At 35.9% G+C, this 13778-nt stretch overlaps 1 protein-coding gene across 3 annotated transcripts in view; it reads left to right on the forward strand.

Annotated features, from left to right (window-relative positions):
* Positions 1 to 13778, forward strand: part of LOC139696359 (uncharacterized) — a 34971-nt gene that overhangs the window by 1097 nt on the left and 20096 nt on the right. For 2 of the 3 annotated variants that reach the window (XM_071595091.1, XM_071595092.1), the window contains exons 2-3: positions 544 to 1274; positions 4316 to 6995. In XM_071595091.1, the coding sequence (XP_071451192.1) occupies positions 825 to 1274; positions 4316 to 6995 (3130 nt within the window). In that variant the 5' untranslated portion in view covers positions 544 to 824. Of the gene's footprint in view, positions 1 to 49; positions 141 to 543; positions 1275 to 4315; positions 6996 to 13778 lie in introns of those variants that run through there. The other variant, XM_071595095.1, reaches the window with a different exon arrangement.

Genomic DNA, 13778 nt, shown 5'->3' on the forward strand with positions numbered 1-13778 from the left:
AATTTGGATTATCCCTGCCTATTTCGTAATTCGAAGTGAACGTTGCTGAGATTAATCAACCCCTTTCCCGTATCCGAGTCTTTGCACTCGATTGAATTGCATTTTACGGGGCCTAAGCGTAACGCTAATCGAAGAATGATGTATAACAATTTTGCTTTCATTTGTATTTAGAAACTGTAGTTAGCAGAGGAATGCATGTCACTGTTATTTTTCCATCACAGTAGCTTCATAGTGAGTGTTGGGTACATTTTTAAAGCGTCGCACAGGATTTTTATTACGATCGCGGGTCAATATTTACATACTTTCGCAAGTGTATTCATAGTACCCAAATGAGAAGTCTGAAATGGAGTATGAAAAAATCTTATGGTTCAAAGGTTACGGCATACTAAAGTCGAAGGCCGATCACATGTTTTTAAATATTCCAAGATCCCCTACCATTGGCACTGTTGTTATTAATTTTTCTGTGTTTCATTAATGCGTTCATTATTTCTTGGACTTCTACTATTTTTTCGGTACATTACACAATCGCTGCTCTTATTTCAGGAAGAAGGGGTCTCAGGCGCTCAATTTTATTGGCAGAATACGGTTTAACGTGAAATAAATAGCTTTAATGGAAGAAAATAGGTTATCAGGAAATGTTAATCATTGGTGCAGTAATAGCTCGGAACTTTTAAGTAGTGAATTGTCCTTCGTTATGTTCACTGGCCTCTTGGAGCGAAAATTTACATCGTTTCCCATCCACTGGTGACATCGAGCAACTTCGGATGTATGTTGAATGAAAATGAAACCAAGAAGTCTCATATAAGTTACTTTATTTTGGTTGAATGCCATGCAAAATGCCTCGTCCAAACGAAGACGTTTCACCCACTCATGGCATATCTACTACTGTGTCACCTTCGTTTACTATACCACCACATGTGTTGGGTCGAACTGTACACAATCCAACAATTGATTCAACTGGTCCTGGGCGCCGTCCCCAAAAACCACGCCCTGGAATGAGAGTACCTTACCGAAATCTCACAAGTCAAATTGTGACTCAGGATGAAATTGCAGAAGAAATTTTGAAGCGTCAAATCAAGAGGAATTCAAGCCATCCAAGGGTAGTCCTTGTTGACAATATACGCAGCAGATCATTACATTTTGGAGGGAGTCGCGATACTACTTTCGCCAAAAGTTTGTCACAGAAGTTGGCAAATCAGTTATCTTCTCAGGCAGATGCGGAGGAGAAGCCTGCTACTGAAGTTGCCGGGAATAATGGAGTATTATGGCCTCAGGTAATGATGCAAATGTTGTTAGTGGTAATTAATAATTTTAAGTAGAGTCACGGCGCTGACTCTTTATAATTTGCAGTGGCTAATGTAATACTAATTTGTAATTGTATATGATGAATACATTTTTACGTTGTGGCCCTATGTATAGATCTCAATTAATTTAAGTCATTAGAGAAGGGAACTGAAAGCTAAGGTTATCGTCACTATTGGGAATAGCTGAGTAATTGGGTAGGGTGGGATGTTCTGGGGAGGGAGAAAAATGAAGAGAAACCTGGTGTTTGCGTTGGCTCTTTGTGTGTATGGATAATGTAGTGATACCCTTTGATATATGAAAGGGTTTTATCTAAATGTCTGGTACTTCTTATTTAGTCTTAAAGAATGCTCTTTATTTGTCCTATTCACTCTTGTTTTGGGTGACCTGGCATACTCTTACGGAAGTCAAGTCAATAGAGATATGAAAGAGTGCTGTTACTCTTTCATAGCTCTATGTTTTTGTACTCCCTTCTCTAATCAGTGGGTGTGTAATTTTTTTCACTGTGCTGTTACTCCAAGGTATGTTTTTTAAAATCCTGCAAAAATTAAAATCACCAAGTTGGAAAATTTATTATACATATTATAGGAATTATAATACATTACATACAACTATTACAAGCTCTTAAACAGTAGGCAGTGATTCAAACTACCTTGAGTGGCCAATCTCGCCAGTTTGAGGTAATCATTGAATTACATGTTCAATCAATGCTAAAGGGTTTGATATGTTGATCCATCCTTTATGCATCTTTTATGGTTTCCTTACTTTTCAAAAGTTAACGAGAACATTTTCACATCATGGTCCTATCAAATTTTACCTCTATAAGAAACCCTAAGTGTTTTTTAGTTTCCATCCAAAATCCCTATTCTTGATATCACGTTAAACATATTTTAATGTGGGAATAATTTTAACGACCAAAAGAAACATTGTTGGGTTAGTTGTGATATTTATGATTTCATTTTTCCTATTTATCGTTTAAAGAAACAATGAATTAGTTACGATTCAATATCATAAAAATAAAACAATTTTCGCTGGCCTCTGTGGCGGCGGGGTAATATCCTTGTCTGCCAATCCATGGGTCGCGGGTTCGATTCCCGCCTGGGTGGGTTTCTTCCACCTAGGGCTTGGGTGTTTGTAATCGTCTCCATTGTTATTCTTTGTTAATAGTCCGATGTAAAGGCCAGAGTGCTGTTTTTGGACTAAGGCTAAATAAATAAAACAATCCACTTGAAATATTAATTAAGTAAAACTTAAGAGAGAAAAACTTCCTTTCTTGATATGTACTGGAGAGATATAGTGCAGGAGAGGAGGAACAATTTTGAGACAAATTTAGGGTATCCCCATCTGCATCCAAATGCTTCCCTTAATCATTTTAGTCCTTAATTGGCAATAGAAACAACTACAAGACAAGTATCACTCGTGACTTTATACTGTGCCTTTCTCCTTTCAAAATCTAGCTATTCTATTTCCGAATCTACATTCAAATTGCGCTTCCTTTATGACATGGTATTGATCTATGAAATGTTTTTAACACCAAATAAGTATTTATTAAAAAAAACTTTAAAATTGTACATATAGAGTCAAGGATAGAGTGGAGAATGCTAGCAAAACAAGTAAAGAAGAGAATAAAGATAGGTATACTGAATGGAATGGAGTTAGAATGTGTTTGGAATTGAAGAACTGTTCAATATAGTTTGGGGTTTGTCTTGTTCAGTGAGTTTTAAGAAATGTAGGGGTATTAAGGTTGTGTCCTTCTAAAAAAAAATTTTTTATAAATTTGGTCATTTGGAGTAAGTTGGCATCTTTCTATGCAAGGCTAAGAAATGTGGAAATGTTGCTATATTCTATCCAAAACCTACCTTAAAGGATCTAATGTTGATAATATGCTATAAGTTTGCTTCACTTTTTATAGTGGGGGAGGGAAGGTATCGTTTGTTTAATTTTTGCATCCAATTTGAAGAAAAAGTGTTATAAAGATTTATTAGATTGTATCCCTTTATGAAAGAATATTTTTCCATACTTTTAATGAAAATTGTGCTGTAATTGATTTCATGTGTAGGTGAAATGTGGCGAGATACCTCAATTTTTTTTGGTAACTTCCTATTTTAATCACTTCATAATAAAAAGTTAACACCGTTTGAACTGCTATCCACGAAAATCATGATCCACATACTTTTAGGATGTCGATATGAACTCTATCCCAGAATTTGAACATATTTGTGTACTACTCAATGTCTGCCTTATGAATTAAATATTTTATTCCACTGACAGCTAGAGAAATCTAGGATCAACTCTTTAATACCTATGTCTAATTCATGCCACGAGTAGGATATTTCACAAAAGCATTTCTATATAAATAACACAAGGATGCCCAGTTCCCCAGCTCAAAATATTAACCTTACTTTTGAAGTCACAATAACTCCATTGTTCATAATAATAACTCTATACTACTTAAATGACATTGAATAAGCCAACCTTATTTATTTGTACTCTTCTATAAGGGTACACCTACATTTAAAAAATGTCTTTTTCTACTTTTCTTTCTCTCCATTTCGATTGTAGTTATTTTTATATGCCCCAATTCAGAACATTGCAATGACATGTGTATTTTATAGATTTAAATGATAGTTTGAAAGTAAGCAATGATTTCATTAGCTAAAATCTCCTTGGAAATCACAACAGTTGAGGATAGATATGGCAATATTTTTAACTGCTGGCAAACATGGCCTATTATGAATATAATTTAGGATAGTCTACCAGCTAAGGTGAATTATGGGTGGGTACGGGCGCATTAATCACTTGTACCTGTTTGGGATATAAAATTCAAATCCTGATGAAATGTAATTAGTTTTTCTTGGCAGATATCGAATAGTTAATATTTTTAGCCCCAGTATTAATGATACTGTATTTACATTTTATGTTAATTCGATTAAAGTAAAGATAAGATTTCTGGAAATAATTTTGCGTAGCTATTACATTATTTTGCTTAATTTTTAATGCCTATATATTTCAGATCCAAGTGGAAACCAGTGAGCAGAGTCAATTTGTTAGTGGTCATGGGTGCTACCCAATTAAGGAGAAACCATCAGTGGAAGTGATTCATGGGGAGTCGAATGGAATTGAAGTTCCTATACTATCTCACAAAAAGCCCTCAATTTCCCCGAGGATCAATCATCATAAAACTTCAAAACTTGATAAGGAAGCAGAGAAGGAAATAGCATTAAAACAATTGAAAGAACTCCCAATGATAAAAGATTCTGAATCTGCCGTAAGAAGAAAAAACTTGTTGAAATCAGATACCAATATGCAGCTTTCTTTAAGTATGACAACCCTTTCTGATGTGAAAAGTTGTAGCAATTTTGAAACTAAAGACTGTTCGGGTAGTGATGAAAAACTTGGTGTAAATACTAGTGGTGAAAATTCCAGTGATATAGGAATAACTTTGCTCTCTACACATAATTGTGGAAATGTAAAGTTAAAAGATTCTGAAGCAAAGTCAGTCCATCCTCCAGTGTCGATTGGTACAGGTAATAATAAAAGAAATGAAGTGCTAAATAAACTTAGGGACTCTAACAAGTATTTCTTGAAGAAAACAAAGTTCAGGGGTAAAAAAATATTAAAATTAAATTTATCTAATGGTCATTGTAAAAAGTTGAATAAAGAAATAGGTTTCAAAAGGAGATCTGCCAGGCTAAGTGATAAGGATGCCTTGGCTCCTGTGAAAAAGGGACCTTCCAAGGAAGTACCTCTTTCATCTAATAGTGGAGTGAAAAATCGGAAGAGAGGAAGACCAAGTACCTCAGTGCAAAATAATAGTCGGTCTGCTAGAAACAGTAGTAATTCACCAGTAACTAACCCAGAAGCAAATAGTGTTGAATCATCTGCCAAGAGAACGTGTGTCAGAAGTAACAATGTTGATGTTAGTACAGTGTGCAAAACTTCCCCCAGTCACTGTGGTTTAGTTACTCCTATCACTGTAAAAATAGAACCAAGTTGTGCCTTAAAAACCCCTGTTGATCACAAAGCAATAGAACCCCAGTTAGAAATGAACGAAATCAAGGTGAGCAGGGACAAAGTATCTCCAAAGCAAAGTTCAAAAGAGAAGAAACCTGGGAAGAGGTATGCCACAGAAGTGGAGAAGTTGCTAAAAGACGAGGGAGCAGCAACAATGCTGCTACAAACAGGTTCATTGGAAAGTGGGGAAAATAAGTACATCAACCCTGCATGGAGTGATCTGAGGAAAACAGGGAAGAAATGTAAAAGAGAGTGGGAAAAGTTGTTCAATGATGAAGGAGTTGTTAATATGCTCTTGGCCACCCAACCTAATGGACCACGATTGATTGTAAATAGGAAAATGGAAAGATCTTTATCAAATGAGTGCAGGAGAACCACACGGCAGAGGATCCTCTACAAAGCCAGCCTTGCCAGGAAGAGTGTAATGCAGAACAGTGCCTTGCCTTCAAGGCTGAGACCTAAGACGTTGTTCAAGAGGAAGAAAGATTTGGATATGAAAAGAAAGCTTGAAGAGAAGAAAAGGCAGCTGTTTTCAAAGAAGTGTGAATCGAACTCTGGTCAACTGGAAAGAAAAGCAGGAAGTGACAACAGGAAAGGGAAGGAGGAGAAGAAGGATGGAACTATTGAAAAGAAAATTGAGGGAGTAGTGGAAATGATTGACATTTCTAAGTCCCCTCCCAAGGAAGAGATAGACTCCAGTATGTTGTTAAATGTATCAGCTAAGGCATCTCGTATCATTAGGCGTCATTCCTCCAGTAGTTCCTTCTCCAGTCGTAGCAGTAGCCCTGCAGGGTTGAACTGCAAGGATAAAAGAGGAAGTGGGAGTAGCAATTCGGCAAAAGAAATATCTTATGCCTTGTATGATCAAAATGAATTAGGGCAGATTACAGTGAGTCTAGAGTCATTATCTGAATTTCCTGTGAAAAGTAATGTGAATGGCAACAGACTCGGTTTTGTTTCAAGATGCTCAAATACGAGAAAAGTGGTGGCAGTACCAAGGATGAGTGCTGCGGTGAGGTTGAAACTTAACTCTGAGATGTCAAAGAATTTTCAAAAGGGTCTAAATATTGAAAATGCAAAAAACGTCTCTGCTAAATTAACAACTCCAACTAAAACTAAAAAGAGCCCAGCACCCTCAGAACAATCATTGAAGCTTGATTCACCCTATGAGTTGAAACTTCAGTCACCAAGTCAGTCACCTGGTGGTATTAAACCTCTGGATGATTTAACTGAAGTTAAAGAAATGCCTTTAATCGATGCAATTAATGACTCTCAATCTCCTAATAAGCATACTGCACCTGCGGTGCAATCAAGTTCAAATGTACCACAAATGCCAACACCTGTGAAAGGGTTAGAGCTGATCAATGGAGGGGAGCTTGCAGTATGTGTGAAGAAACTGCAGGAAAGGAAAGATGTGTCTATCACAGCTATTAGTGACTGTGGGGAGAGGAGATTAGAATTTTCTAACAGCATCCCTGCATCCAGGCCGCTGTTACCAAGTACAAGTTCTAAAACTCCTACTCCTAGTGTGGCTCCTAGACAATCAGCATCTTCACCTGGTGTTTTGGTTGAAGTAGTTCCTAAATTAAAAAAAATTAAAAATCCTAAGGCTCCATTTCTGAAGAACATAATGGGGAAGGAACATAGAATCGTGGGCTTGCCTCTGAGTCCAATTGCAAGTAAGTAGTTTCCTTGTAAATGTATTATTCTGTTATTTGTAGGTTACAGCCTCATGGTTTTAATTTGTCATTTCATTATATGCCAGTTGAATGAATATTCCCTGACTATTTCCTTTTGGTAAAAATTGTCTAGAATAAGAAGAGTTGTCTGGTATTGTGTAGCTATGATTTTTGATGCTAAATTTATAACTTCAGGGGTCTAAGTCTTCAACTTGTCTATAGGAGGAATCCTACAGGAGAAAAGATTTTCTCCTGTAGAATTCCTGTGATGCAAGCCTGGCAGGAGAAATTTTTTCTGTGAGTCAGAAGGGAAAAAATCTGTACCAAAAAAAGATTTGAAAGATGAGAAGCTCTTGTGTGTTTGGCAAGCCAATCTTTAATTACTAACCTTACTACCACATTGCATGTTTCTACACCTGGTTCTATATTTTGCGGACAATTTTGCTGTGTATGAAAGAGTTGGTATGTGTAATATTTTATAAATATTGTGATAAGTAAATTGATTCGGAATGTTACTGCAACAATTTTCCAAAGCATTTGCATTATTAGGGAGCTGGATTTCATAAAAATTACCATTGGTGGGTTAATTTCAACATGGCTATTTTTGAAAGTAGACAAAATGTGTTATTTAAGCATTCAAAGTAATTGTTATACAACAATTGAATTCAACATTGGCATTAGCTGTGCATCTAAAAGATAGCAAAGATAATTATGTGATGCAGTGGGAAGATAAGCAAACCTGTAAAAGCTGGATGTACTTCTTTTTGTTATTTATATTTTATTTCATCGGAAGTAAATTAGGCTTTTCCATCAGCTTTGTAGTTAAGAATGAAGTAAGCACTCACTGCATTCTAATTTATAACAATGGAATACACGATATTTTGAAAATACAACAAAATTTGAAAGAGAAGTGTGAAGAATATGATGATTATGACTCTCTAATACTTCAATTCCATTTGCCATTTTGGTACAGTGAATTGCATCTCTCCATATCTGATTTGATATTTTCTAATTTTCCTGTCCTCAACATCGTCCTAACATTCCTAGATCCTACTCTAATTAAAATGGTACTTTTCCGTGTCCTCTGTGTTGCTGCTGTCACTTTTGCGTTGCAAGGATTGAGTTGCTAAGGCTCATACTTTGATCTATGTCCATCATCATAGCATGGTCCTAACATTAAAAAAATCAATCTGCAAAGGTCTATAATGGGGCTCAAAGTTCCAGGAAGAACAAATCATCACAATATAAAAAGTCTCCATTAGAGAAAACTTAAAAGATGGCTTTGCACAATTGACCTGATGGATTCTTTGATGTTGTGAGTCTCCCCCTGAAGTTGATTTATGAGTATGGACTAGGACAAGGAGACATTTTCGTAGGCGATCCGCGATTCTCCTTCCTTGGGAGAAAAAGTTACAGACTTAACAAGTTACAAACTTAGCAATTTACAAACGTGGGTTGGAAGATTTTCCTCATTTGGGAAGTTCTTGAAGTGCCATTTTTTAATGAATGAGTTATAGGCTTTGGCCCCTAGATATGTTAAATGGCATGTAATATGCTCAACTCAATTCAAAGGTTAAATAGTTTTCATCAAAGTATTGGCTTAAGTTCTGAATGATCTCTCTGTCACATTCCTCTATCCTATTCCTGCCCCTTCTACGTTAGCCTAACATTCTCCCCTCTATCACAGTCTTTAAGATCCCCTTGCTGATCAATATGCCCTTCATCCATTTTTACTGCCTCCTAATGATTTCTCGCCACAATCCCATCTCCTCGCCCACCATACCTGGCACTTCCTCATTTATTTACCTTTTGGTCCATTTCACCTTCTCCTTCCTTCTCCACTCCCACATTTCAAAAGCCTCCAACCTAATTATAGCATTCTGCTCCAGTGACCATGTTTCTATGCCAAAATAACTATGCTCCATATCAAAGTTTTTCACATGCCTTTTCTTAACATCATTACTCAATGTCCCTGTCATCAATTCTCCCCTCTTTGTGAAAGCATCTTTGCTTAGTGCAGTTCTTTGCCTTCATCCTTACTTAATACTAAGCTGCCTTGAGATGTCATTAATCTCTCTCAGAGCATAATGAGGTCACGTTATAGAGGTTTTGCAAACAAACAATCTGCCCTTTGCAAAGACTGGTAGCTAATTGCCACCAGCCTCCAGTCTTTCCTGAGACTGTCTCAAACCCAGCCAGAGAAACTGCTGCTTATCTGTCTATCCAGGAAAAAATAAGTACTACTCCTTCAGGGACAGACTGTATATTTTCTCTCTCCATTTCCCATATTATACTTCTAATTTCCCTCACCATAACATCATCCTAAAATTCCAAGTCCATTTTCTTACAGTTCTTGCAGTCTTCTTCTGGGCTGCTGCTGTCGATTTCACTTTGCAAAGATTTCGTGAGATGATGAAGATGGAATCCTTGCCTCTCGTCACCTGTCTGTCCACAGAAATAGATGCACTACTGACTACCTTTTGTTTGTCTTCCTCCCTCAGACCTATCTTGCAATGCCGAGCTACCCTGAGTAATTATTGTTGCTCCTGTCAGCAAAGTTATAGAAGTCAGCCGAACACACAATCCCTTCCACCATGTTAACGTTGGAGTCCAAAGGCAGTGAACAGATAATTATTAACAAAGAAATGTAATTATAGCTACAGTGCAATTTTTATAGGTAATAATAAAAATAAGATGTACCTGTATAGTAGTGGTAGCAATAATTTTAAAACATAAAATAAGGGATTACATTTTTCTTTGAGATTATTAAAAATGAAAAAGTGAACTTAATAGGTTTTTACTATTTTTGCAAGAACTCTTTAAAATTAGTTTTGGTAAGATAATATTTTATCATTTTTGTTTTTTCCTTAGTATTCAAGCTTGAAGAGTTAAATTTGCCAGAGTTTAAAACAATTGAAATTTATCAAAACATTAAAATTTTATGAAAAAAAAGGGACGAACACATTTTATGAAATAGCTTTAGCTGCCAAGAAAAAGATTATGCACAATTTATCTTTTTGGTTTTTCTCTAACTGCTCAAGATTGCAATGCAATAGTTCAAAGCTTTATCATATATCTTATATTTACATTCATTGTTGATATAGGCTCCAATTCTATCCAATCGGAAAATTACCTCAGATAAGGAAAGATTTAACACACATAATAAATCAAAGTAACATGCTTAGTGAACTGTGTTTTGGCATAAGAATCTTTCTTACCTGTGCATTTACTGAGCAGTGGGGAAATCATGTAAGCACTTTCGTGCAGCATAGCACTTCATAATACTCTTTCTATCTTACCATCAAAATCTAAATAGTGGCGTGCAGTAAACTTTACATACTGCTGAAAGAATTTCCATTTTCCCTAAATAGTTATTCACTCTTTTCCCTCATCCGTGTTTTACTCTACAGCCTGCTGATACTCCTTCCTCGTCATTACTGTTTATGCCTCTAAATTCCATTTCCTAACATGTCGGACCTGCCTTATCTTTTTTAATCAAATGCTACACTTCATGAGCACAAAATAGTGATCAGAGTCTGCATCCGTTCCTGAGAAACTGCTATTTGATAACGGTGTTCCTAAATCTGTGCCTAACCGTAATATAATCTAACTGATACCTTTCCGAGTCACCTGGCATTTTCCATGCATATCTATGATGATTTTTTGATGCCTAAACCAAGTATTGGTGATGACTAACCCCTGTCTCCTGGAGAATTCAATTGCTTTCTCCCCACAGTCATTCCTCGTACATAAACCAAAGTCCCCACCTCATCACCATCAGGAAAAACTGCAAATGTATTAAATTCTTTCTTCTTTCTTACTCTTTCCCATAGGGTTAGTCCATTTTGAAATAGAGTTGAAACTGATTCTTAATCTACGAAGTAATTGTTGCAAATGATGTTGCGATTACTACCTTTGAAATTTTTTAGTGAATGACACAATTATGATGAATGAAACAGTTATGAAATTGAATGATGTGATGAATGAAATTATGAATGAAACAGTTATGGCTGAATTAGAAGCTCTTTTATTTCCTGTACCCAATGATTATATTCTGTATAAAGGGTAAGGTATTTTTTATAGTATATGCACCAAATTCTCGGGTGCGAGTGGGGATGGAGAGTACGGATGGGCAGTGTTAGGAAGAGGTGTAAGGCAGGGTTGTCCAGTATCACTGGTGCTGTTCAATGTCTATGTGGAGGAAATGATTACAGAGGCATAGGAAGAACTAGTGTTAGGAATGTAAATCTGCAGGGAATTCATAAAATCACTTATGTTTGCTGATAACTAAGCTCTAGTTAGTCAGTCAGCCAAGGCGTTGCAAGCATTGGTGAGTGAGCTGGAAATTCTGTGTGATAGATATGGGATGACAATCAATATAAATAAAGCAAAGGTTATGTGATTTGCCGGAATGAGAAAGGCTAAGCTTAACAGTAAAATAGGAGGGCAAAAACTAGAGCAGGTGGAACAGTTTACGTATCTCAGAAGTGTTTTGGACCAACATGGTCAAAGTAGTAGGGACGTAAGGAGAAGAATTGCACTAGGCAAAGAGGCTTTTACAAGGAGAAGAGAATTGATGACAGGGATGTTGAGTAGTTGTTATAAGAAAATGCTCAGTATGTCAATTTACATTAATACTTAGTATTTCAATGCTAAGATTTTTTTTCCATGTTCCTCTCTTTTTATGCTCATTTAATCTTCAGCATTCTCTCCAGCATCATGTTTCAAAAGCTTCTATTGTTTGTTGGTCCATGTTTCCATGTTTCTCATCTGTAGAATCCTATGCTCCATGCAAATGTTTCCACCAACCTTTACCTTGTTTGCAATCCTAGGTTGTTTGATTATAGTAGTTATATCTTTTTCATGAATGCCTTTTTAGCTTCAGCTCTATTTGCTTCATGTTGATTGAGCTTCTTCCATCCCAAACTATACTGCTGCCCAGATAGATGAAGAATTTCACTTGCTGTAGTTTCACCTCTCAAATTGTGATGTCTTCAGCTTTTCTCTTCCACATGCTAGGATTTTTTTTATTGTTAATGCTCATATTATAGTCTGGAAGTACTTTTTTCCAGAGCGTACAGATTTCATTTTAGGTCCCTTTGCATTTCTGCTACTACTGAAACATCATCTACGAGCCAGAGCATATTAATCTCTTTCATTTACCTTGATTCCTTTGAAGTCCAATTGTCGTGCATCTTTTATTGCCTCTTCTAGATATATGCTAAATAGTGCTGGCAAAGATATTCCATCTTTGTTCATTTCTTTAATTATTTTGGATTAATCTTTAATTATTATTGTTGCATTGTGAATAAATGTCGATTCTATGTAGAGATGTGGATATGTCCGAAAAATCAATATCAGAGACGTCAAGTCATGTTTTGATTTCTTATGTTGTGAAATTTGGTATACTCTTTGAAAAGACAGCGAGAAAAGCCGTAACAATTGAGTTGTGAAAATTACATTTTGTTCCTAAAGTGCATGGCAGACAATTAAACTACTAATTACGAATAAACCAAACTGATTTAATTGATATCTCTGTGAGCAGCAGGGAATTTCAATGATGTCCCATACGTTAACTTCCTGTTATTCCTAGTTATTGATTATATTCGGAACTTAAAATCATCTGTCGTTGTCGGCAGTTTCAAATTTTTCAAATGAACCCATGAACCTGTGCAGTTAGGAATGAAATGCCTGTAAATGCCTAAGGTTTGATTTAAAAAGTACTCTCCTGCTTGACCAAACAATTTGACATGATTTTGTCACCATGTTTAATAATTAACTAACATAGATATCTTCCTTTAATTTTCTGAATAATAAAATTTGACATTTGGCTATGCTATTGTATTTCTCAAATTTGTTTTGTTATTTTTCTATCGGAAATTATGATAGTGAAAATCATTGAAACTGATAGGGTATTTCTTCGAACACCAACAAATGTCAAAAAAGCAAATGTATGAATGACTATTTCTTTTAGTGGTATGTAAAGTTTTGCAACATATGTTTAGCAGGTAATCTCTGTATTTGTTCCCTATATTGTAAAGCAAGCTGTGATATTTTTGGTGACGTAAAACACAAATAGTTCTGCATTTTCTGGATTGGATTGAATTGGAATGAATGCCTAGTGTACTGTACATTTTTATAGAATTGATTTAACTTCTGTGTGACAGTAAGAGCTTCATCTCTCTGTCACCCATTCTTTGCTGGAAATCTGCCTAATTTTTTGCTGATACATGCACATTCAGGGACCTTATAAGGAATGGGAGAGTTCACTGCATAAGAAGGGGATTTCCTTTCCTCACATTGTCTGGGGATGTAACTCTTCGTGTAGGTTACCATAAAAAGAACATATACTAGCTCTCAATTATGAATATGCACACCTTCCTTTTCTATCATTTTTATTAAAGCCCCCAGAACAATATCACAGATGAATTTGGTTCCCGAACCAAAAGAATCTTACAACTACCACTTTAGCCTTCGTGTCAAGTTATATCAGGTTTCCAAGATGACAATGGGAAAGTCACTGCCTTATACCGATAAAGCAATGAATTTTAGATAGTCGTTGACTTATTTGTTGCATAGTGAAACTATGTATTTGTTTGCCATAAGATAAATATGGAATTCCTCAGACTAATAAATGCAAATGAAACAATAATGTGAAAGTGCGTAGAGTACAAAGTTGTAAATTTTAAAACACAATTTTTATTAACAATTTTTGGTTTGGTTAAATTAAAAACTTTTAAGAAAGCCGAGGTATTTCAAGCTTGTATTTTTCAAAAATACATC

Source organism: Hetaerina americana, unplaced genomic scaffold, assembly GCF_022747635.1.
Source record: "Hetaerina americana unplaced genomic scaffold, ioHetAmer1.1.p SCAF_7, whole genome shotgun sequence".
Taxonomy (NCBI): Eukaryota; Metazoa; Arthropoda; class Insecta; order Odonata; family Calopterygidae; genus Hetaerina; species Hetaerina americana.